The following is a 27,975-nucleotide window of genomic DNA, read 5'->3' as shown; positions in this document are numbered from 1 at the left end:
TTCACATCCATACACACACACACACAAATCCCATTAGATTAATCCTATCTAAAAACTGCTTTCATTTATTTCCCTGCTTAAAATTATTTTCCACTGTCAATACATGAGATAAAACTTATCAACTTGGCATTCATAAATCTCCACAATCTTTTTCTCAAATTCCCTGCACACTCCAACACAAATGGTCATTTATTTTAACCAAACTACTCTTCTGTTTCCAAAATACAACCTAAGCTTTCAACTTTTTCATGCCAGCTTCTTTTTCAACTCCCTACTACAAACTACCCAGTAAATCTTCCCCTAATATGGCGGAATGGAAACATTAGGGGCACTGCTATCAGACAGGTCTGAGTTCAAATCCTGGCTCCAACACTGCCTAGCTGTAGATTAATAGATCAAGTTACTTAAACTCTCCACAGTCTCAGTTTTCTACCCATAAAATGATGAAGTGCCACCTGCCCCACAGAGTTATTATAAGGGTAAAATGAGATAACACAGTGCCTAGCACATATTAATTTTCTTCACTGAAAGCACGGACCGCATCTTTTTTTTTTTTTTTTTTTTTTGCAGTACGCGGGCCTGTCACTGTTGTGGCCTCTCCTGTTGTGGAGCACAGGCTCCTGACGCGCAGGCTCAGTGGCCATGGCTCACGGGCCCAGCCGCTCCGCAGCATGTGGGATCTTCCCGGACTGGGGCACGAACCCGTGTCCGCTGCATCGGCAGGCGAACTCTCAACCACTGCGCCACCAGGGAAGCCCGGGACTGCATCTTAAACTCTTTTAAATCTCCTCTGAATCTACCACTAAACCACACTTATATGACCAATAAATCATTTATGATTGTTTGATAATCATTCATAGACTATCTAACCAGGGAGAAACATCATTTAGGAAGTGAAGCTAAAAAGCAGAGGAATCACTTGACCTCTGGGGTCTGCCAAGGTCAGTACTATCAAGCAAATTACTGTAATTTCTCTTTCTTGTATCCATCCTCCTAGGCCAAAACGAAGTAGCTATTTTTGTGTCTGGGAGCGATTTATATGGCACAAATATCGGAACACTGTGCCTGGCCACAGTAAGTGCTGAAATGTCTTTTGAATAATGAGAAATAAAAGTAGCAGATTTCCAGAGTTCCAAATATTTTAATGAAATTCTAGAAACAGCCATATCAGCATAACAATTTTCTTTTTTTTCTTTTCTTTTTATTTTTTTTACATCTTTATTGGAGTATTATTGCTTTACAATGGTGTGTTAGTTTCTGCTTTATAACAAAGTGAATCAGTTATACATATACATATGTTTCCATATCTCTTCCCTCTTGCGTCTCCCTCCCTGCCACCCTCCCTAAACAATTTTCAATTGATATCTGCTCAAGTTATTTAAACACACACACACATGCACACACAAAGAGCGACCATGACAGAACTAACTCTAAAAGAATAAAAGAAAAATTTAACGATGGGGAAAGATTGTTATACCTTTTTTAGCTTCACAGAGCAGGGACAGAGTGGAGGGGATTAAGGGAAAGTGTAATTTATATGTTGCTTCTAAGCAAATCACTTCCGAAGCCTGACTTTAAACTACAGGCTCTTGCTCTGATTTTTCATTCAATCAAACATGTGAATTGGTATGCTATTGTAGTGGTATTTTTAAATGCTTGATTATTGGTATTCATATTTATTTCTTAGTCTAAGAGAACTGTCTACAAATAGTGAAAGAATTCAGAAAGCCTCAATAATTAATACCATTATTAAATTAACAATAAAATAACATGAAGAATTAATATCATTACAAGGCAGGACCTTTTAGAGAAGAACAGAGAGCAAGACTTTAGAAAAACTAATGTTTTACCAATGCAAACGTGGAAGATGCCAAATGGGGTAAATTCTTACTAGTTAAGACTAACCTTTGATAAATATTATAGTTGGGATTTTGTATAAAATATAAAAAGGATATTGTACAGTAATCATGGAAGAAGAACTTTAATAAAGAAGTACAAAATAATACAGTCAGTTCCTTAACCCATTATTTAACCACTGATGAAATTTTTATTGCATTAATCTCATTTTTCCAACAAAACGGACAAAATGAGGTTTCAATGAGGTTCCATCATTTGGCAAAAAGTTAACATCCTCCATCTTCTGCAATAAACACTGATTCATACACACAATCTATTTTTAAGGCTTTTAGGGATATGTACATAGAATGCATGAATGTAAAAGGATTCAGGGTGAAAATTAATGTCTTTTAAGAAATAAATTATTTTTTAAAATATACAGTTCAATATAATCACCTGTGACTGTTCTATTTCTGCTTTGTTTAACTTGATTCCAAGGATTTCAGCAGCAACTTTCTGAAAACACAGGAAGACCTACATAACAAAAACAGGTTTAAATGATTTAAAACAGGCATGTTTAAGTTACCTTCAAATAAATTGAACTTTCTAAAAAGTGATAAACAGCAAAAACTGCAAAAAATATGATGTACCAGGTTATTCCAAAAATAGCTTTATTTGTCAAATACAGCAACATTTTAAGTATAATAATTTTTTAAATGATTAAACCATAATTTGAAAAGCCATACACTTCACTGAACTGGTCTAAATATACGTTTATCCCTAAAAACTTATGCTTTTAAAGATTTAACATAAGACAATTAATTACAGCTACCAAATTAAAAAAAAAAACTACTAGCATAATAACAAACTCCTATAAGTCCTGAAGAAAATGAAAATAAATTAGTCTATACTTTACTACCTGGGTAAAGTTTCTCGCTGCCAGTTCTACAATAGTCTTTTGATCTGGCATTAGCCTATCTTCAAAGGTCTTAATTCACAACTCTTTAATAATCTTTGTGGTTCTCATCAATTTTAATAAATTCTCCATATCTCTTGAGCAAAAAACTTATAATCTTTACTGTATTTTATCAAACAGAAAATGAGCAGCATACTCCATTATCATTAAACAAAAATCTATAGACACGAATCAGTCACCGACTCTAATGCATAACTTGTCTTTGTTCTGTAAGTGCTCTATCATATTCTTATCCCTACTTATCTCATGATTACTTACTGAATATTTATCACAACTTTACTAATTTAACTTCGATCCCTAATCAAAAAGAGATACATATCCCCAAAAGGTTTATGTCATTTGTACCCCGAAGAGCATTATATATTATAGTTCACTGATGGTCAATGTTCAAGGAGAAATAAGAAAGCTAGTGCGGTGGAATGGAGAGAAAAAGGGGATTGTAAGAAGAAAACTAGCAGAGAGATTAAGAGTGTACAAATCATGTAAGATCTGGTAAACTATGTGAAGAACTTTGGCTTTCACTCTGAGTGAAATGGAGGGTGGATTGATGTGACTTCTATTTAACAAGGTCAACCTGGTTGTTGTATTGAGTATTCACTATAGAAGATCAAGGGTAAAAAAGAGAAATCATCAAGGACACTAATGTAAGAGATGATGGAGGCTTGAAACTAAGTGGTAGCAGTGGAGATGGTAAGAAACAGTCACCAGATTATGGATATATTTTGAAAGTAGAACCAACAGGACTTGGTGATAGATGTGGTATGTCAAAGAAAGACAGGAGTCAAAGATGACTCCAAAATTTTCTTGGTCTTAGCAACTGGTAGAAGATCTGCCATTTATTTAAGTGGGGAAGACTGTGAGAGATCTGAAGAGGGAATACCAAGAGCTCAGTTCTGGACCTGAATTAAATTGGGACTGGCTGTTAGACACCTAAACAGGAGTGCTGGGGTATATAAGTCTGGAGTTCAGGAAAGAGGTCTGGCCAAAGCCATGAGACTAGATGAGGTCACTAAGAGAATAAGTTTAAAAAAGAGAGATATCCAAGGATTGAGCCTAGGGCACTTCAATACTTAGAAGTTGGAGAGAGAAGAAATTAGCAAAGGCGACTAAGAGAGTAGTTAGCAAGGTAGGAAGGAAACCAGGAGGTGTAGTACTCTAGAATCTAAGTGAAGAAGGTATTTCAAAGAGCAGAGAGTGATCAACTATTTTATATGCTGCAACTAAATCAAGTAAGATAAGGACTAAGAACTGACCACTGAATTTAGCAAAAAGGAGGTCACTGGTAGACCTTAATAAGAGCATTTTGGGGTGAAATATTGGGGGCAAAAGTCTGACTGGAACTGCTCAAGACAAACTGGGAGGAGAGAACTGGAGACAACTCTTTCAAAACATTCCACTGGTAACTGGGGGGGAAGTAAGCAATAGCTAAAGATGTGGGATCAAGAGTTTTCTTGTATTTAAGATAAGTCATAATATTTTGTGTGCTGATAGAATAATCCAGTAGATAGAAAAAAAAATGATGCAGGAGTGAGAATTGCTAAGCAATGTTTGTTACTAGGCAAAGAGAAATGGGACTAATGCACAGTGGAGGAGTTGACCCTAGCTAGGAGTATAGATCCATAGTAACCTTGGAGGAGACAGAAGATACGGGAAGGGATATGGGGTGGGAAGGAGAGTTGGGGTAGATGTGGTGGCAGGAGTTATGTGCAAGTTGTCTTCTGTTTGTTGAAAATATTTTATAAAATAAGAAACAAGGGCATCAGCTGAGAGAATGGACAAGGAAGTTTTGAAGATCTGAGGAGAGAAGAGAAGCTACGAAACAGTGGTATAGGTGAGGGGGACAGATAATGGCCTAAGGACATGCATAATTACTGAGCAGCATTAAGGGCCCACTTGAGGTTAGCTACGGTGAAATGTAAGTGAAACCTCCAGCATGCCTCTGGGTTTTTTTCTCTGACCACATTCAAATACAAGAGTGTAACCATATAAAGGCAGGGGCTTGGTTAAGGTTTATCCAAATGAGTCAGATAAAGTGAATGAGCAGAAAGGGACTTGACAGTATATGCATGGTAGTGATTTGATTGGCCATGAGATTAAGTTACAAAGAAAGGAAAATGAGGACATGAAAGGAGGACATTGAAAAAGTGTTAGGATCAATGTCTTGTAGGTCCTGCTGGGGTTGCAGACTGATTGGGTTAGGGCATTCAAGGATGTGAGCCAGAAAGACAAGATGGTCAGTGATTGCGATGCCTGATATTGCAATATGAGATAACAGAAGGGCTGCAGTAATTTGTAATGACAATACATGGGAGTTTGTGGCTGAGGTGGGGTGGAAAACAAAGATACTGAAATCACTAAGAATTATGACAAAGGTAGTATTAGAGAAAGTACAGTAAGCCAGGAGCTCAACTCCCTAAGCAATGAAGCGAAGTAAACTGGGATTGGAGATGACTGCAAGTCTTAAAGTGACTTCACAAGAACAAACCATTTCAAAGTTGAATTTAAAAAGAAAACAATGGGGATTTTTACAGGTGGTTCAACATAAGTGCACAAAAGATACTAAGTGGTTTAAACACAAGTTAAAATACTGGAAGTTAAAATAATTCTAAATTGACAAAAGACCCCCAGGAAGATACATGAGGGTGAAAGCCTAATCCATGGATGGATTTATCAAGGAATATTGATATTATATATTTTTTAAATGACACATGTGGGTATGTGCCCGTGTTTGCATTATCCTGGGGAAAGGGTTCCAAAATGTCACATTTTTAGATGAGTCTGACCCCCCCAAAAGATTAAATACCCTTTAAAATATTTAATATTTACCCTAAGCATAAAAACCATCAGTGAAATCATACAGGAAGAACATCAAAAAGATTAAACCACAGAAAAAAATTCAAACTTCCTTTGGTTGAAAATGTCAAGAAAATTAACGGTCAAACAAACACCTGGGCAGTGGAAAATATTTGCAAAAATTATGACAAATGGCTGTTATCCCTAACATAAAAATGGTCATAGGAAATTTTAAAAAGCAATAGAAAATTATAAACAGATAATAAGCAGAAAATTAATAGGTAATTAAATTTTTAAAATTTCAAACTCAACAGCAAAGAAATTCAAATTTAAATAGCAAAATACCTTTTTTTCCTTGTCTACCAAATTGACAAAGATTTAAAAATAAATAAATAAATTCTGAATGTTAAAAAGAGTACAGTGATATGGCACTCATACAATGCTGGTGGTAGTATAAATTAACGTAGGCTTCCTGGTGGTAATTTGGCAATAGGTCTCAATACCCTTCCAAGGAAATAATCAAAACATCACAGCTTATGGACAAAATTTTACATTAGAAATTTTGCAAAATTTTACAATGTACTGAACTTAGAAATAATCTATATACCCAACGATAGGGATGTGGTTGGATAAATTTTTGAACATTTACTTAACGGATTATTAACTCTAATGGATTATTAAATCTATTTAGTAATATTAAGTGACATAAAATTTTCTACAGATAAATATATTAAATTAAAAAAACAAAATTATTTCTATATTATGATCTCAACTTTCTTTTTAATAAACATTTAGCATGATTAATATGGTGAACCCTGGAATGTCAATCCTTATGTTTACAAATCCTATCTCCACCACTTATTCTGTGTACCCTGGACCCCCACAACATAACCTCTCTAAGACTATTCTATAAAATAGAGATAATCAGTTAGGATTGCTGGAAAATAAATCTAAATTATATGTGAAGATATTTTGGACTATTTCAAAAATATTTTAACATCATTCTAAGTTTCTTATTTAAATAGTTATGGTGATTTACACAATAAACATCCAGTCAAATATGAAAAAATAAATTAATTTAATTAAATAGAGATAATCAGAGTAGTACAGTGCCCATCACAAAGTAGGCACTCAGTAAATGCAATTCACTAGCACTAGTGGCAGAAGCACTAATATTTGTGAGCATCAGAAAAATAAGACTAGAAGGAATCATATGAGGTTATGAATGGTCATCTCTGGATGCTGAGATTATGAGTGATTTATATTATTTTTAACTTTTGTATTTTTTAATTCCCTAAAATAACCATGAAATTATGTTAAATGAATTATAAGAGGAACATAAATAGAATAAACATGTTATATCTAACCTGATATTTTATGTCTTTAACAGGAATTAATTTGTTCCAAAAGTTAAGTAATAGAAGTATACTTCCTATGAAAATAAAAGTAAAACATCACTTGTAATATTCAGTATTCATTATTTTACTTACAGAGTCTCCTGTCTTTGCTGAGACAAAGTGGCTACTAAAACCATTTTCCTGGCAAAACCTTAAGTGTTTTTCAGGTTTTACTGTTCGCATATGCTCCAAATCAACTAGAAAAGTGAACAAAAACAGAGAACAAAATTCAATATTAGTTAATCAATACATTTTTAACATGTTTAAATTTGACTTATTTTCTAGTACTGTACCCCAGCTTCAATATGAGCTGTGTAATTCTGGGCAATTTCTTCAACCTCTTTATGCCTCAGTCCCTAAATCTAAAAGCTGGGAATAACAAATGTATCTATCATATATAGAGTTCTTTGAGAATTAATCCATGTTTACTGCATAAGGACCAGCACATGATAAGTGCTCAAAAAACTGAAGGCTATCATTCCTATTATCTATATAGCTTCAGGCACATTGATGATACTCAAAAAAGATCTACTTAGTATACTGTGTTTAAACATAGTGATTAATTGCAACATGCACTTACTCAAGCATATCTGGTTTGATAGTTTAATTACTTTAATAATTACAATAGTTTTGTAATCTCTATAAACGTTAATGTTAACACAAATGCATGACTAATTTTCTGCTAAAAGATACCTATATTTCATTGTATATTTACTTTATTTACAGCCATGGTTTAATTTCACAAAGATACAGCTCATTTGCTTTCCAAAACTAAAAGTATCCATTTTGAAAGTAGTAATGGGCCAGGATATATTTTCTTGAATAGTTGTAGGTGCTTTAAAGCAAAGCATAGTACTCATATCCAATACTGGTTTTATCCAGCACAGTCTAATTTTTTCAAATGTGATCTTTTATTGAACAGTTTCTCTTTTTACAACACTACAGACCCTATAAGGGTGTTCACTCAATGCTGTCAAATTATAAGGCAAATATATTCACAGGATTTAAGGACAACTAGGCTCTTTGAGTCAATATAGGAAAAAAAAACTTAAACTGATTTCCTGAGGAAGGGACCCAACCAACTTGTAAAAACTTGTAAATTTGCAAATCTAGTAAGCCTACATAATAGTGGCAATTGATTATCAACTAAAAATTGCTCTCATACTACATAAAAGGCTTTATTTAAAATTATATTGAAGGTCTTTAGTTTGTAAGCTCAAGAGATCTTTCTCTAGGAAATTTTTGATCTAGTGGGGGATTCCTTAGCCCCATTTATATTGCTTAGCTTGGATAATATGCAGCTTTTTTTCTTTTCTGGCCACAAGTTGCTATTCCTTAAACATCACTGAGACTTTATTTACAAGAAGAGGCCAAAAAATGTCCAGATACCACAGGCATCAATTTGTAGAAGACTAAAATACTAAGCTATTAGCTCTGACATTTATACATCTAGTTTATCATAATATTGAAGTTAAAATACTTTCCTAATTCAACAAGAGTAAGAACAAATCATGTCACTAGGAAAATTCCCCAATGAAATTACTGTCCAGTTAAAAAAAATAAAGTCTGTCATTCAACATGTGCATTTGTCTTTTCTAATGGAAGAGTCTATCATTGTGTCTTTTCTTCCTTTTTTCTTCTCTCCCTCCCCCTCAGCCCCACCCCACAACTCCTCAACTACTTATATAAACTACTATAAGCATTGGGGGATTTACGAGCCAAGCAAAAGTTTTTCTCCTAACAAAGATAACCATGAGAGACTAATACGATCACTGATCAATTGATAAAAAATTATTCAATAAACATTTATTGAGTACCTATTATATACCAAGCACTGTGGTAGGCAGTGAGAACCCAAAGATGAAAAAGATACAATCCAGGTCCTAAAAAAATCACCACCAGTATTATGAACATAAAAGACCATTAAGGATCATAAAAGTTATTTTAAATAACCAAGACTCTGAGAATTATAGCAGATATAGGAAAAGCCCTCACAGAGCTTGAGTATAAAGTTTTCCTCTATTGTGTTAGAATTTAGTGAGCAACATTTAAGAGGACTTAGTTACTGGAGTACTTCACTCTAAAAAATGCAGAAATGTAAATTCTGAAGATGAAATTACAGTGAGATACTGGTAAATTCTTTCATTTCTTCTATTTTTAAAAGCATCCTTAAAATTATTATACAGTATTCATCTAACATACATGTGATAACAATCTTACTGCTATGATTTAATCTCCCTTATGACCTTCAGTGAACAACATCATTTTGCTAGTTCTTGTATTTTATTTTTGAAAATGGAATTAAAATCTGAAAGACAATTATGAAAACGATATAAAAAATGCCACTAACTAGAGACAACTACTGTTAACATTTTGGTGTATATACTTCCAATATCTAAGCAACTGAAGGACAAAGGCATTAACATTGTAACATGCAACTTCTTTTAGCGCAACCATACTACACCCTGCTTAAAGTATGCTTAACAATTTCAATGGATAACCACTTTATTGATCATTCATTCATTCATTCAACAAATATTTGAGTGCCTACTATGGCCAGGCACTGTCCTAGGGGCTGCAGATACAATGAACTGACATTTTAATGAAAAGAGACGAACAAGTAAATTACAGTGTATGGCAAATGCTGATATATCTTATGAAAAAAATAAATAAAGGTACATGAGAGGAATTACTATTTCAAACAGGTAGGTCAAAGACCTTAAGAAAGCTAAGAACAAGGAAATCTGGGGAAAAGCCTTCCAAGCAGAGGGAACTGCAGTGAAAAAGGCCCTAAAGGAAGATTACACTTAGGAGATTCAAAGAAAAGCCAGGAGGCCAGAGTGGCTGAAAAGAGTTAGCAAGAGAGGGAAACAGCAGGAAATGAAGTTTAAAAAGCCAGGAATCATACAGGTCACTGTAAGAGAGATGGGAAGCTATTGGGGGTTGTAAGGAAAAAGAAAAAAAAGACGTAATCTGACTTACATTTTAAAAGGTTTGGGCTGCTGTGATGAGAATAAACTGTAGTCAAATGTAAAGCAGAGAAGCCATCGAGGGGGCTATAATAAAAATCTACGAAAGAGAAGATGGTAGTTTGGACAAGAGTAGGAGCAAGAGAGATGGTAAAAAGTGGGGCAAATTCTCAATATATTTTTGGAATAAAAAGCGAATAAGAAATGCTAATGGATTTGACATGGGATGAACAAGATAAAGAGAAATCACTTGAAGATAGTTAACTCAGATTTTAAATGAGACAGTATATTGCAGGTTTTGTTCCAGGTACACTCAGCTGCAATGGATGGAGGTATTGAGCAGATGAGGATTTGCATTTAAGTAGAGCTGGGGTTTTCTCAGTCATGTACAATTACTGAAAAGAAGGGCAAATAATTGAAGATAATAAATGTAAGGGAGTGATTATATTGATAGACCATGGAATTTAAGTTGGTAGGAGGGGGGTTCAGGAAAATGAAAAATTGGTAAGATCAACTGATGTTAAGGTCTTATATAGGTTTAAAAATTACTGGAATTGGGTTACCAAAGGATGTGAGGTGGAAAGACAGGAAATAATAGACTGGGATACATGAAACTGATAACTGATATTATGAAGAGAGTATGGAAACTAATATTGACTAGGTCTCCAGAACAAATATGTTAGTGTAGGTGGGTGGCAAGATTATGGCAGATGAAGAATTCAAGGAACTGAGACACAAAAGTATTAGAAGGATAATCTGTATGTGTACTAAAATTACCAAGAATCATGATAGCAATAGTAGTGGAGTGACTGTGACCCAAAGCCAAAATCTTCAAGAAATTCAAGGCAGTGATTCAGGGGTTGGCTGATAACTCCAAGAAATATAAGTAGCAGGAGGTATAATCATATGGCTTGATATTCAAATCTAAGGGTTTTTAGGGAAGATGAAGGAGAATGTTCTGGAAAGAGCAATATGTAACAAGAAGGTAACTACCAGTTACCACTACTCCAGTAATAGTAATAAAGTAGATATAGAAGGGGACGACAACATTTGAAAGAGCTTCAGGGGACAGCAGCACTGTCATTATGGGAGAGCTAAGTGACAGAAGTAGTTTTAAAACTTTTGTCAAGAAAGATGTTGAGGGCTTCCCTGGTGGTGCAGTGGTTGAGAGTCCGCCTGCCGATGCAGGGGATGTGGGTTCATGCCCCGGTCCGGGAAGATCCTACGTGCCACGTAGTGGCTGGGCCCGTGAGCCTTGGCCACTGAGCCTGCGCGTCTGGAGCCTGTGCTCCGCAACGGGAGAGGCCACAGCAGTGAGAGGCCTGCGTACCAAAAAAAAAAAAAAAAAAAGAAAGATGTTGAGAATATGTACAAGAATTTTATCGATACCTTATTTGTAAGTTCCTGAAGGCCCAATGGAACGATCTCAGAAGTTAAGAAAGAACAGAAACTGGGGTCTGAAAAGTGAAGGACAGAACTGTATAGGATAAGAATGCAGGAGGTAAATCAACTACATCAATGTCAAAGGCTTTCTTGTGTAGCTGACATAAATGTGGATAAAAAATCATGAAGATGAAAAAATTCTAAGACTGTGTTAGACAGACAAGAAAATCCAAATATTTCACTGTCAAAACCAACTGTGCAAAAAAAAAAAAAAAATCACTTAGCTCACTTACCCTGACCTGGAAATTAAAATGGAAAGAAAGAAAATAAGTTATAAAGATACTAAGTCTATCTGCCATGTTCTTAAAATCACATGGTATGTGAAATAGAAGTCTTAAGAGAAGCCAATTAACTTTGGCTAACAAGAATAATTTTGATAACAACTTGGAAAGCTGTTTGAAAGAGTAATATGTACAATTTTTAGTTTAATAAATTAAAAAAATACAAATTACAGTATTTCATATTTTATAATTTAGGTTTACAGCAAGAAAGAGATACTAACAAAAGCGCATTTCAGGGATTCATGGAATATTAACAATCCACTAAGAAGTAACATTTTCTCAGAAATGTAACTAATAATGATATTTTACAGAATGTTAGACCACCTTAAATGGCCTTTTATAATGTTTCACATAAACCTGTGAAAACATTATTCAATCTCAGTATGTAAAGAAATGCAAGTGAGAAAAATGAAGTACTGAGTTCACCTTTCAAAATGAAAAAAGAGAGAGAGAAAGAGAGAGAGAGAGAGAAGAAACCCAGTGCTGCTGAGAGCTGGTACTACGGGCTTTCTGAAAAGTGACTCAAAAATGTGTGTTGAGCCTTACAAACATTTCTACTCTATGACCAAGTAAGACAATTTGGAAGAGTTTATCTTGAGGAACACATTAGGGATGTATAATAAGAATTATAAATTAAGATCTTCACCACAGTCATTTGTAATATAAAAAAAACAATACTGGAAGCAATGTAAATGTCCCAGAATAGAAATACAATTAAATTATGATACAACCCCACAATACAATACTCTTTGGCCATTAAAAATTATGAACTTAAAGGGAATTCCCTGGCAGTCCAGTGGTTAGGACTCGGCACTTTCACTGCCATGGCCCGGATTCAATCCCTGGTTGGAGAACTAAGATCCTGCAAGCTGCACAGTCTGGCCAAAAAACAAACAAACAAACAAAAAAACAAATCATGACTAGTAAGTGAGGTCTTGGGGATGATTTTTTTGTATTTGATACCAAAGACAAAGGCAAATAATCAAAAATAAACAGTGGGACCACAGCAAATTAAAAAGCTTTCAACAAAGAAAACCATCAACAAAATGAAAAGGCAACCTATGGAATGGAAGAAAATATTTGCAAATCATATACCTGATAAGAGATTAATATCCAAAATATATAAAGAATTCATACAACTCAATAGTTGTATGAAACAAACAACCCGATTAAAAATGGGCAGAGGAACTGAATAGATATTTTTCAAAAGAAGACATACAAATGGCCTACAAGTACACGAAGAGATGCTCGACATCACTAATCATCAGGGAAATGCAAATCAAAACCACAATGAACTACCACCTCATACCTGTTAGAATTACTATCATGAAAAATACAAGAGATACCAAATGTTGGTAAGGATGTGGAGAAACGGGAACTATTTTGCACTGTGGGTGGGAATGTAAATTGGTACAGCCACTCTGGAAATCAGTATGAAGGTTCCTCAAAAAATTAAAAACAGAACTACCATATGATCTAGCACTCTTACTTCTAGGTATATATAACTAAAGGAAATAAAAACAGAATCTCAATGAGATATCTGCACTCCCACGTTTATTGCATCATTATTCACAATAGCCAAGACATGGAAGCAACCTAAGTGTCTGTCAACAGATGAACGAATGAAGATGTGATACATACACATATATAACAATGGAATATTATTCAGCCATGAGAAAGAAGGAAATTCTTCCATTTGTGACAACATGCATGCAACCTAAGGGCACTATGTTAAGTCAGATAGAGAAAGACAAGTACTGTATGATATCACTTACATGTGGAATCTAAAAAAGCCAAACTCACAGAAACAGAGTAGAAACGGTGGTTATCAGGGGCTGAGGGTTAGGGGAAATGAGATGTGAGTCAAAGGGTACAAACTTCCAATTATAGGATGAATAAGTTCTACGATTCTAATGTACACATAGTGATTATAGTTAACAATACTGTATTATATACTTGAAAGTTGCTAAGAGAGTAAATCTTAAATGTTCTCACCACAAAAATGTTAATTATATGAGGTGATGATGGTAGTAATCATTATGAAATATATGTGTATCTAATCAATGTACTGTATACCTTAAACTTACATCATGTTATATGCCAGTTATATCTCAATAAAGCTTGGAGAAAGGCTATCAAGTGAAATACACAATAGTACAGGATGTTAAAGAGTATAAAATTGCATATAATAAAACTCCTACTCTGTAAACATACTATATATGTATATATGTGCATTAACAGATGGCAAGGAAAATACTCAAATTTTTAAAAATTAAAGTTGAGAAAAATAAAATTTTTGAATGACAGCTTTGTTTTCGGACTATTCTTTCAAGGATGTTTGTATGGCAACTTACAAAGAGAGAGTGTCTCCCTCAGGAATAAAGTGTAAGTTTGTTCGTCATCTGGTATAATAAAGGTAATATCTCTCTCCAGAGCAAAGTTCAGAGATTTACTTGGAGACCATTATAAAAGAGAGAGATTTCCTAAGTTCAGGATTCCTCAGCTGTGAGACAAACCGCTAGATACAGATCATCTGTGTGGGTCCCCTCACACTGTCCTAGCGGAACCAACACAAACATCGAGCTCACCCTACTTGCTATGCTGGGAGTAATAAATTCCTTTATCTCTGATCCAGGAGCCTCATGCCTTCTGCCAGTATCCATGGCAGTAGCAGGCTAACTTGTTAGCTTCTAAGTAAGGTAAAATCTAAGATCCTTCACTGTTTTTGACATAAAGAAGAGTAGAACAGACACATAAGTATAAGTTGAGCAGACTGGATAGCTGTTCATAACCTATACTACATTTTCCAGTACGACCTGCAGTTAGCTGTGGCCATAAGACTAACTTCTGACCAAAGTAATGAATAAATGATATGCAACACTACTAGGCTTGACCCATAAAAACCTTCCATGTATGGTAGTCCTTACTCTCCTTTTTCATGGTAACCCATGAAGCCAACTGTTGAAAATGGCAGTTCCAGAAAATGGAAGGAGTTTGGGTTCCTGAAAGGGAGATGAGCCACTGATAAGCAGTACCTGGTTTTGGTCTTTATGTAAATAAGAAATAAATTTCTATTGTGCTAAGATATTGAAACTTTAGGGACTGTTTATAGCATCTAGCATTACCTTAACTAATACAGATTGCCTTAACTAATATAAAATAATATAGATTTTTATCTTTCTTGTTAACAATAAACCTCTCCCTGTATATACTGGGTCTTGAGTTATTAAAAATGATAACATGAAGTTATAACTAGCAAGATAATAAAATCTAAGCATTACAATTGTCTCTGAGATTTTGGTTATGTCATATTCAATTAAACAGTTACAAATTATATTAAACAATTATAAATTGAGAGGCACTTGCATTTCTAGTTACCAGGGAGACAAAAACAAACAAAACACAAACCACTGGAGAAATTTTCTTTCTTCCGCCATTAAATGGTTCAAGTAATACATGGAAAACAGTTATGAAAACAAAAATGCATTCACCTTTGTTAATACATTTTGCTGGAAAATATAAAATGCCTGAACAATAATCAAGTCATGACCAATCTTGTTCCATCCATATCCCCACTCTTAGATTATTTTAAAGCAAATCAAATATCATTTCATCCATAAATATTTTAGTATGATATACTCTTAAAACACTTTGTTTTGGTTTTATTGAGGTACAAAACTTTGATTTAGAAGCAACAAATTAGAATTCTGAATCTAAAGCTGTCACTTTCATCCTTCATTTGGCCCTGCTGATTCCAATGGAACATTAATTCCCTAAATTGATGTGATGGTTCAAAATTTACTCACGTGGATAACTTTCAGGATAAAGTGGCCTGTATATTAGGACACAGAAACAGATTTTGATGAGTAACAGAAAGTAAATGATGTTTAATAAACAATACACGATTCTGATAAAAATGACACTATGTCAAATATCATCATAAAGAAAGTGTCATTACAGCAATTTTTTCATATCGCAATAAATGATCTTTGGTACTACTTTACTATCTAGAGTGGTAGCTTATATACAAACACTAGTCTCATACAAGAAATAACTTTTCTGAATTTCTCAGTTGTCTGCATTATGGCAAATGTAGAAGAAACAATGGTTCCTCAATAATTCACTGATTTATTTGGAAAGGAAATAGGACATGGTAGTAAAGAATGCAATCTCCAGAGCCAAAATGCCTGGGCTTGATGCCTTGTTATTGTTTGTGGAACCCTGAGCAATCAATCTCTCTGTCTCAGTTTTCTCATCTATAAAATGGGGACAATAATAGTACCTCATAATGTTATTGTAATAGATAAAATAACTAAATACATATAAAGCACACAGAACAATGACTGGTACATAGTAAGGTATATAGTATGTGACTGGCACATACTCAACAAGTATTAGTGTTATTGGCATTTGTCTATCCATTTATTCATTCATGAACTATTTACCCAGGGCCTTCTAAGTGCTAACTGCTAGGAAGGCTGAGAGGAGCACATGTAGAAAAATATTATACAATGAAATTCTAAGACCAAGAGAACAACAGTGGTCTGTACAAGACAAGGTAAAACAGGAGTAATAGGGAAAGGAAATTTATAGAACTGCATAGGGGGAAAAGAAAGATCTCACAGAGAGGACGATGCTTCAGCTAACTCCTGAAGAATGCGGAAAAATTAGGCAGACAACCTTAGAGACAGGGTGGACGGACATTCTTTGCCAAAGGAATGTGTGCAAAAGCATCTGAAAGAACCTGGCTTCCAAGAGATGATGAAATCAGCAGGGATGTGCATGAGGGTCTTGTATGGGATGTTGAGAAGTTCATATGCATGTAGGTAACTTAAACACCGATACAGTTTTCACCCAGCTTACCTCACATATTTCAGTCCACCTGAGCAAAAATATAAGCACAAGAAGGAAATCCTACAGGTGATATATACTGGAAAGGTTTTAACTTTCCCCTGCTGGATTGAAAGCACTTCCATTAACTACACAGTGACAACTTTTGTTTCTAAATTCAGAGACTATTCAAAAGAAAATTACAAATGTTAAAAAATGTTGCACTCCTATAGATTTCAGGAATATGACTTTTTTTCTGTTCAGGCATCTTGTATACATAAATAGTTGCCATTATCTATATCATAACTTTAAAAACAGAAGATGGCAAGTTTTATACTTATACACATGCAGCTGATTATTCTTTCTCCCAAAAGTCATTACACTTATTACACTGCATATTAATCAACCTAAAGATGATTCAGATTAACTGTGTATTTGCAAAAATCACAGCCTCCAAAAAAAAAATAGTTCATGTACTTCTTTAAAATAAGTAAAATAACACCTTAAAATTCATTTATTAAATGTAAACACTTATTATGTGTCAAGTATTGTGCTAAAAACATAAGCAATAAATTAGAGAACAGACACTATCCTTACTCTCACATTCATGAGGGAGAAAGACTGATAAACAAGTGAACACATAAATAAACAAATCAATGTAACAATTATAATCAGAAATTGCCGGGGGGTTGGGGGGATTGTTGTTGAGCAGATAGAGAGTAAGAGAGTGACAGGAAGCAAGATAGAAATTATGACAATTTTATACAGTAGCTCTGAAAGACCTCTTTGATCTGAGATCTGAAAGATGAGACTAAGCCAACCAAGTTAAGAGGAAGTTGGAAGAGAAAAATGTTTCTGTCACTGGAACAACTAGGATGCAATCTAGAAGAGGAAAATGACTGAGTGCAATTGAGGAAAACAAAGAAACATAATGAGCAAGAGTGGGGATGTGCAGAATAACATGAGGATATCACTGAAACACAGCAATGCAAAGCCATTGGAGGCTTGTAAGCAAGGGCACAATGTGATCTTTGCATTTTGAAAAAACTACTCTGGCTACTACGAGGAGAAAGAATCCAGAAGGGTAAAACAGAAGCAAAGAAACCACTTTAGGAGACTTCTGAAGCAACTTAAAGTCTGTTTCAAAATTTACATAACACTTTGGGTCCTCATAACAATCTTGACAAATAGGTAAAGCATTAATCTAACTTCACACACAAAAAACCTGAGGCTCAGAGTGACTTAACCAAAGTCCCATTGCTAGTCACCTTTAGCACCAGAATTAGAACCAAGTCATCTGGTTCCAAATCCAGTTAGTGTCTCACAAAGAAGAAGGAACATCAGCTTTGGGGATGACACTTAACGGTCTTTTATTTAGAGTTTTAATTAAAAGAATAAAGACATACAAACTTTAAATGCCCATTATTATAAAAGTGAACTATTATATATGTGGTTATTGCTTGCTGGTACTTTAAAAGTATTTATTAATAACAGTAAATCATAAAACTGAGCCCATCAGCATTATAAAATAAGATACTCTGCCTTAGCACTTGATTACATAAAGTCCTTTACAAAGTACTTGCAGCTGTACATACAAGTTGTGAAATTACATAATGTTTAAAAATGATCCATCATGATTAGCCCACACATGACAAGTAAAATACCCTTAATAATTTATTAAATTTGATTTACATGTGCTTAAAATTATGTATATATTTTGACTTCTAAAATACACACACTAATGCTAATAAGCCAAGTACATGACAACATCTCTTTTTAAGTCCTATTTTTTTACAAGTCCTATTTGTTTACTGGCATCCAGGCATCCATATTCACGATCTCCACTCCATCTACTTATAGGATTACTGGTATAATGAACAGAATTGTCTTCCAATATACAGTACCAAATGTAATAAATAGCTTAAAAACTATATATCAAATGTATACTAATCAGAGCTACTAATCAAACTAAATAGAAAATTTTAAGTTAAGTAAAATTTTTAAATTCTGAAAAACATTATGATAGTTTCTATATTATTTTTATATTGGCCTAAGAGTTTACAATATTACTGTTTTCCTAAATATTCACTTTTCAACATGCTATAAGAATATATTCTATAATGAATATGACTTTTTCATTCAAACTAGAATGTATTACTTCACATTTTTTTTAAAAAAGAAAGTATTCTATGATGTTAGCTTATTATATTATTGTCTATACCCTGTCAATGGAAAGCATTAAAAGTATAAACTATTTAGGCTTCTTAGTCCATATATGGCGAAAACAGAATATTCTCTGTGAAATTACTGTAAAATACGTTGCTGCCTAACTTAAAGAAGCAAAATACAAATATAGCACTTGTACAGATTTTCACAGTAATTTTTGGGTTATCAAGGAAACATCTAGAGTGTTGATCTGGTTATACTCAATTCAAACAAACTACTTGTCACATTAACTACCTCCAGGAAGTTACTCCAAACACAAAATAAACTGTTTATGCCCCTACTCAGATAGATAACATGACAGACTGTTATTAGTTGAAGACAGATGAAATACATTAATTTGATTGTGAGCATATGTTTAATTTTACCCTGCCATGTACACTCTCTAATGCTGTCTTTCTATGATGACATAGTAAATCATACTGTATTAGAAGAATTGCTAATGCAAGAAAATAAAAAATTACCAGAACCTGACTTCAACTTTGTAGATTCTTAAACCAAACTTCTTAAAAAAATACAACTGCCTGAAAATCACTGGGTTCCACAAACACATAAAGAAAAAAGGTGTCATCAAAGAAACTAATTTCTATTATAAATCTAAAAACCTCAATGCAGTTTAACATTTTTTCCTATATACTACTTTTTATATTTCTTTGTGAAATGCTTCTTCCCTCCTTTTCCCATTTTCTGTTTTTAGTGTTTATCTTGTTAATGCGTTTAAGTGTCTTCTATAAGAAGGGCATTTGCTATATTTGTTCCAACGTTTGTTTCCCTCAGGTTAGGATTTTCCTTTTCATGATGCTTTACATAGAAATTAAGATTTTATGAAATCAAAGACACTGAGAAAATAAGCTCATTATTATTTAAGCTGCACTTACTTGGTTCTTCTGTTATAGGCAGCTAAAAACAAAAACAAATAAATGAAAAAGCACATAACACAATAGCCACTCAAAAGTACTTGTTGAATAAAGAAAAACATTTTTAGGCTCTTAAAAGAAATATAAAATATTAAAGTGTCTAAAATAATATATATCCTTCATTTTACAGGAACATTATACAGGACTGAAAAATTAATGAGTTAGAGTCTCACACCACAATAAGAATGAATATCACAAATGTTTTGAGCAAACGAAGAAAGACATTAAGGAATACACATAAATGATGGCATTCATAGGAAATTTTGTTTGTTTATTTAATTTTTGGCTGCATTGGGTCTTCGTTGCTGCACGCAGGTTTCTCTAGTTGTGGCACATGGGCTTCTCATTGTGGTGGCTTCTCTTGTTGCAGAGCACGGGCTCTAGGTGCACAGGCTTCAGTAGTTGCAGCATGTGGGCTCAGAAGTTGCAGTGCGTGGGCTCAGCAGCTGTGGCTTGCGGGCTCTAGGGCATGCAGGCTTCAGTAGTTGTGGCACACAGGCTCAGTAGTTATGGTCCGCAGGCTCTAGAGCACAGGCTCAGTAGTTGTGGTGCATGGGCTTAGTTGTTCTGTGGCATGTGGGATCTTCCCGGACTAGGGATCGAACCCATGTCCCCTGCATTGGCAGGCAGATTCTTAACCACTGTGCCACCAGGGAAGTCCCCATAGGAAATTTTAAAATGACAAAATTTAGTATTACTTAGTAAAGCATACACAGATGATAAACTAAAAAGAACAGCAAGGAAAAGATCAGGGCAAAGGATAGTAGTTAACTCTAAAGGTAGAGAGAGGGTTGATAAAGGTGCCTGGTTGGCCTCTGGCACGCTTGCCAATGCTCTATTTCCTGACCTAGAAATAGCTATTCTTTATACATAAATTTTACATACTTTTCTGTGTGTATATTTCACTATATTAAAAATTACTAATAAAATAATAATATAACAAACTTCTCTTTAAATCAAAATTTTCATACAATCATAAAGAAGGGTCACTGTTACAAAAATATTCATGGTTTTCATAATCTTTCCCAAGGATCTCTAATAACCCCTTATTATCAAATCATACTCCTTTGACCTACCTATATATGTCATGAATCTTGTGGATTTTCTCTTTAATTATTTATCACCTGACTCTAACAGATCCTCATTTGTTAATTACTTTTGCTTCTAGTAATTCTCCAACACTTTTATATTCTCTATATTGCTATAAGATTTACCTAATCACTTTTCATTGTATTTCTATTGCATAGTTATATACATATCTACAAACAGACCTATAAGGATTCTTAGGGGATAATGATGCATACCGTTAACTCTATAGAGTCACCAGAACAACACCAACAGCAGCCAGTGTCGAAAGGGCAAAAAGGAGAGTATGTAAAAATTCATATTATTTCAACTTATTTAGTACCATTAATTACCTAAATTCCCTCTGGTGGTAGAAAATGACTAACTACCACTCTTCTAACTTCAGGATAAAATGTAATAATAGATCTAAATGAGGACATAACACCATGGGGTAGGTAAATCTTTCTGTATTTGTGACTGTCTATAACTTTTATTGCTTACTGACATTTCTTATTTTGCTTCATGTTTTGGGCAGTCTCCACAGGAATTCTTACTAGAGAATTTCATACTGGCTCAGTATGGCATAGGTTTAGTTGCAAAGTCTGCACGATAGATGAGTAAATAGTATAATAAGGCGCCAGTTCACTTATGCCTTTCATACATAGATTTGTATGAAAAAAAGAAGTGTATTTGTCTTCCCTAGAAAACAGTATACCCTGGGATTGTAGAAGGAACAGAAGCTATAGTAAGAATGGCTTCAATTGGCAATTATATTATGGTTATTTATTATTTTTTATATTTTCCTCTCTTTTCTAATTGTCCTCAATGACCATACACTAGATCCATTGGGAGAGGCGGAATGATAAAACATGATTTTAAATAACAACAAAAAGTAAATAATAAAGACAAAACTGCCCAATAACAATAGAATTCAGAGTAACAAGAATAGCTAACATTTATACAGCACCACACTGTTTTATAGGCACTTTACACATATTAAATCGTTTAATACTCACAACAACCATCATCTGACAGATGAAAAAACTAAAGCGTAGAGAGGATAAATGACTTTTGCAAGGATACACATCTAGCAAGGGGTGGAGCCAGAACTCAAACCCCAGGCAGTCCAGCTCCAGAGTCTGCATTCTCAACTCTGACACACATGACATTGTTTCATTCATGTCATCCCAAATGGAAAATATCATTCACTTTCACTGTCATATAAAATATCTCTGTATGAACACACCACAATTTATACAACTTTTCTCCAACTGATGCTCAAATTCTTTCCAATTGTTATTATCAACAATGAAGCACCATGACTACTCTTAGCATATGCCACCTGATACATATGTATAGCAATCTGTTTAAGATATAAAACTGTTGAACTGTAGGGTCTATGAATGTTCAACCTTACAGAATGCCATATTATTTTCAAAGTAGTTTATCAATTTATAATCCATCCAGCAGTGAATATAAATTCCTGTAGATTCACATTATGTCTCTGTAACTTCTTAGCTTTTTTGATTTATACCTTATTAGTTACCGGTGGTCTACTTTTTTAAAAAAACATCTTTATTGGCGTATAATTGCTTTACAATGGTGTGTTAGTTTCTGCTGTATAAAAAAGTGAATCAGCTATAGGTATACATATATCCACATATCCCCTCCCTCTTATGCCTCCCTCCCATCCTCCCTACCCCACCCCTCTAGGTGATCACAAAGCACCGAGCTGATCTCTCTGTGCTACGCGGCTGCTTCCCACTAGCTATGCATTTTACATTTGGTAGTGTATATATGTCAATGCTACTCTCTCACTTCATCCCAGCTTCCTGTTCTCCCTCCCCATGTCCTCAAGTCCATTCTCTACGTCTGCATCTTTACTCCTGTCCTGCCCCTAGGTTCATCAGAACCATTTTTTTCCTAGATTCCATATATATGTGTTAGCAAACAGTATTGGGGTTTTTTTTAATAAATTTATTTCTTTTATTTATTTATTTTTGGCTGCATTGGGTCTCCGTTACTGTGCACGGGCTTTTCTAGTTGCGGGGGGGGTGGGGGCGCTACTCTTCGTTGCGGTGTGCGGGCTTCTCATTGTGGTGGCTTCTCTTGTTGCAGAGCATGGGCTCTAGGCGTGCAGGCTTCAGTAGTTGTAGCATGCGGGCTCAGTAGTTGTGGCTTGCAGGCGCAGGCTCAGTAGCTGTGTTGTGTGTGGGCTTAGTTGCTCTGCAGCATGTGGGATCTTCCCGGGCCAGGGCTCAAACCCATGTCCTGTGTTGGCAGGCGGATTCTCAACCACTGTACCACCAGGGAAGCCCATGTTTTTCTCTTTCTGACTTACTTCATGCTGTATGACAGACTCTAGGTCCATCCACCTCACTATAAATAACTCGATTTCGTTTCTTTTTATGGCTAATATTCCATTGCATATATGTGCCACATCTTCCTTATCCATTCATCTGTTTATGGACACTTATGTTGCTTCCATGTCCTGGCTATTGTAAATAGTGCTGCAATGAACATTGTGGTACACGACTCTTTTTGAATTATGGTTTTCTCAGGGTATATGCCCAGTAGTGGGATTGCTGGGTCGTATGCTAGTTCTATTTTTAGTTTCTTAAGGATTCTCCATACTGTTCTCCATAGTAGCTGTATTAATTTACAGCAAAAGTGCAAGAGGGTTCCCTTTTCTCCACACTCTCTCCAGCAATTATTGTTTGTAGATTTTTCAATGATGGCCACTCTGACCTGTGTGAGGTGATACCTCACTGTGGTTTTGATTTGCATTTCTCTAATGATTAGTGATGTTGAGCATCCTTTCATAGATCTGTTGGTGACTATATATCTTCTTTGAAGAAATGTCTAATTAGTTCTTCTGCCCACTTCTGCATTGGGTTGTGTTTTTTGTTTTTTGTTTTTGTTTTTTTTTTTATTAAGCTGCATGAGCTGCTTGTGTATTCTGCGGATTAATCCTTTGTCAGTTGCTTCCTTTGCAAATCTTTTCTCCCATTCTAAGGGTTGTCTTTTCGTCTTGGTTATGGTTTCCTTTGCAGTGCAAAAGCTTTTAACTTTCATTAGGTCCCATTTGTTTATTTTTGTTTTTATTTCCATTTCTCTAAGAGGTGGGTCAAAAAGGATCTTGCTGTGATTTATGCCACAGAGTGTTCTGCCCATGTTTTCCTCTAAGAGTTCTATAGTGTCTGGTCTTACAATTTAGGTCTTTAATCCATTTTGAGTTTATTTTTGTGTATGGTGTTAGGAAGTGTTATAATTTCATTATTTTACATGTAGCTTTCCAGTTTTCCCAGCATCACTTATTGAAGAGGCTGTCTTTTCTCCATTGTATATTCTCCCCTCCTTTATCAAAGATAAGGTGACCATAGGTGCGTGGGTTTATCTCTGGGCCTTCTATCTTGTTCCATTGATCTATATTTCTGTTTTTGTGCCAGTACCGTATTGTCTTGATTACTGTAGCTTTGTAGTATAGCAGGAAGTCCGGGAGCCTGACTCCTCCAGCTCCGTTTTTCTTTCTCAAGATGGCTTTGGCTATTGGGATCCTTTGTGTTTCCATACAAATTGTAAAATGTTTTGTTCTAGTTCTGTGAAAAATGCCATTGGTAATTTGATAGGGATTGCACTGAATCTGCAGATTGCTTTGGGTAGGATAGTCATCTTTCACAATATTGATTATTCCAATCCAAGAACATGGTGTATCTCTCCATCTGTTTTTGTCATCTTTGTTTTCTTTCATCAGTGTCTTATAGTTTTCTGCATACAGGTCTTTTGTCTCCTTAGGTAGGTTTATTCTTAGGTATTTTATTCTTTTTGTTGCAATGGTAAATGGGAGTGTTTCCTTAATTTCTCTTTCAGTTTTTTGTCATTAGTGTATAGGAATGAAAGATATTTCTGTGCATTAATTTTGTATCCTGCTACTTACCTGTGGTCTTATTTTGCACTTCCTTGATTAGTGATGAGACTGCACTTACTTTCATATGTCTTTGGGAAGTCTGTCCTTCTTCTGTGAAATTTCTGTTCATGTTTTATGTCCCTTTTTCTACTAAGTTGTCTTTCTTGTAGATTTGTAAAAGTATACTAATCTTTTGTCAGTTATTTGGGTTACAAACACCTTCTCCCAGTTTGTGATTTATCTTTTTGAATTATTTAATGTCACTTGATAGAAACAAATGTGTTTATCTTATGTGGTTGATATATTCAACATTTAAATTTAGCAATTACATCTTGTTTAAAAAATCCTTCCACATCCCAAGGTAGGAAAGATATTCTTTCATTTTTTTCTTCTAAAAAAGCTGTGCCATTTACATTTCAGTCTTTAATCCATTTGGAACTGATTTCTGTGTATGGGAGTATTATCGGCACCATTTTCTTTTTCTCCATAAAAATAAACCACTATTCCAGGACTACTTATTAAACATTCTCTTCTTTCTTGAAGATCTTCAATACCACTGCCATTATAACAACAGAGCTCCCTTTATGTGAGGGTTTGTTTCTAGCATCTCTATTCTATTTCCTTGAGTGAATTCCTCATTGTCTTTATTACAAGCTATTTATAAAAACTTTTGATCCCTGACATAGCAAATGCTCCTGACCTTGTAATTCAGGAACATATTAACTATCCTTGGCCCTTTTATCTATCCATATACATATTAGACTCAGTTTGCTTAAATACCACACACAGATAGCATTGGGTTTTGAAATTATGCTGAATCAATAAATCAATTTGAGATGAACTGCTCTTTGTAATATTGACTCTTTGCAGCCTTGAACATGGGAGTTGTCTTCTTTTATTTGGGTCTTATATTTATAGCTTATATTAAAATTGTATACTTTTCTCAACGTGGGGATTTTTGATATAGCTATTCATATCATCTGAGAATTTGGTAGTTTTATCTCTTCCTTTTTAATCTGTATGTCTTATATATCTTTTTTCTTCCTGTTTTACAACAGCTAGGACTTCAAGAATGATGTTGAATAGGAGTGGTTAGAGTGGACATCCTTGCCTTGTACCTGACCTCAGGAGAAAAGCATTCACTCATTTGCTATCAAGTATGATGTTAACTGTAGGTTTTTCATAGATGCCATTTATCAGGTTGAAGAAGTTACTTCTCATTCCTAGTTTGTATGGAGTTTGTTTTTTTTAATACCATGAATGGATGTTAAATTTTATCCAATGCTTTTTATGCATTTATTGAGATCATCATATGGCTTTTCTTCTTTAGCCTATTTATATAGTAAATTATATTAACTGATTTTGAATATTTGAACCAGCCTTGCATTTCTAGGATAAACCCCACTCGGTCATGACATAGTATCCTTTTTATATATCGCTAAATTCAATTTGTTAATATTCTGTTAAGGAGTTTTTTGTGTCTATGTTCATGAGGGGTATTAGTCTGTAGTTTTCTTACATTGTCCTTTCCTGGGTTTAGTATCAGATTAATGCTGCTGTTATAAAATGAGTTCAGAAGTGTTCCATCCTCTTTGGTATTCTGAAAGGGTTTACATACAATTGGTATTATTTCTTCCATATGTGTCTGGTAGAATTCACCAATAAAACCATCTGGGCCTGTAGTTTTCTTTGTGGGAACATTTTAAATTATGGATTTAGGGGGTCTTTTTCATAAATATAGCAATATTTAGGTTATCTATTTCTTCTTGAGTAAACTCTGGCAGTTTGTATTTTTAAAGGAATTTGTTTATTTAATCTAAATTGTCAAACTTATGGAAGTAAAACTTTTCATTATATTCCCCATTCTCATTTTAACTACCCACAGGATTTGTGGTAACTTCCCCTCTTTTATTCCTGATATTGTAATTTGTATCTTCTCTCTTTTTTCATGGTCAGTTTGGCTAGAAGTTTATCAATTTTATTGATCTTTTCAAAGAACCAGCTTTTGATTTCACTGATTTCTCTATTACCTTTTATTTCTACTTTTAGCTTTACTTTTTCCTTTCTTATGCTTGCATTAGGTTTAATTTGCTCTTCATCTTCTAGTTTCTTGAGGTGAAGACTTAGGTCACTGAGTTTGGGAATTTTTTTTCTTTTCAAATATAAGCATTTAGTAACGCTAAACGTTTCTCTCTAAACAACTATTTGAGCTGCATCCCACAAACTTTGATATGCAGTGCTTTCATTTTTATTCAATTCAAAATATTTAATTTTTTGTGACTTCCTCATTGATTTGTAGGTTATTTAAAAGTGGGTTGTTTAATTTCCAAATAATAGGGATATTACAAATATCTTTATGTTATTGATTTCTAGTTTAATTCCACTATTGTCAGAGAACATATTCAATTCTTTTAAATTTGTTTTTATAGGCCAGAATATGGTCTCTCTTGTTCCACGTGCACCTGAAAGCAATGTGTATTCTGCCCTTGTCAGATTAAATGTACTGTAAATGTCAGTTAGGTCCAGCTGGTTGATGCTGTTCATGTCTCTGTATCCTTACTAATTATTTTCTACCTGTCCTATCCGTATTGAGAGGAGTGTTGAAATCTCAACTGCAATGGTGGATTTATCTATCTCTCCTCTGTTCTGTCAGTTTCTGCTTTAAGTATTTTGAAGTTCTGTTGGCAGATTTATATACATTTAGGATTGTGATGCCTTTTTTGTAAATTGACCTTTTGATCATTATGTAACGTCCTTCTTTATCCCTGCTAAATTCCTTGTTTCTGGTATTAATGTAGCTACTTCAACTTTCTTTTGATTAGTGTTTACAGAATTTATCTTTTTCCATCCTTTTACTTTTAACCTAACTGTATCTTCATATTTAAAGTGGATTTCTTTTTTAACAACTTTATTGGGGTATAATTGCTTTACAATGGTGTGTTAGTTCTGCTTTATAACAAAGTGAATCAGTTATACATATACATATGTTCCCATATCTCTTCCCTCTTACATCTCCCTCCCTCCCACCCTCCCTATCCCACTCCTCCAGGTGGTCACAAAGCACTGAGCTGATATCCCTGTGCTATGTGGCTGCTTCCCACTAGCTATCTACCTTACGTTTGGTAGTGTATATATGTCCATGCCTCTCTCTCGCTTTGTCACAGCTCACCCTTCCCCCTCCCCATATCCTCAAGTCCGTTCTCCAGTAGGTCTGTGTCTTTATTCCTGTCTTACCCCTAGGTTCTTCATGACATTTTTTTTTCTTAAATTCCATATATATGTGTTAGCATACAGTATTTGTCTTTCTCTTTCTGACTTACTTCACTCTGTATGACAGA

At 34.6% G+C, this 27,975-nt stretch overlaps 1 protein-coding gene across 2 annotated transcripts in view; it reads right to left on the bottom strand.

Moving 5' to 3' along the window:
* Window positions 1-27,975, bottom strand: part of RAB28 (RAB28, member RAS oncogene family) — a 92,582-nt gene that overhangs the window by 8,826 nt on the left and 55,781 nt on the right. For both annotated transcript variants that reach the window (XM_082653131.1, XM_082653130.1), the window contains exons 5-6: window positions 7,096-7,199; window positions 2,293-2,370 (exon numbers count right to left, since the gene is read on the bottom strand). In XM_082653131.1, the coding sequence (XP_082509257.1) occupies window positions 2,293-2,370; window positions 7,096-7,199 (182 nt within the window). The remainder of the gene's footprint in view (window positions 1-2,292; window positions 2,371-7,095; window positions 7,200-27,975) is intronic.

The sequence above is a fragment of the Grampus griseus genome, assembly GCF_964374135.1.
Source record: "Grampus griseus genome assembly, chromosome: 4".
NCBI lineage: Eukaryota > Metazoa > Chordata > Mammalia > Artiodactyla > Delphinidae > Grampus > Grampus griseus.
This window is presented reverse-complemented; position numbering and strand designations above follow the sequence as displayed.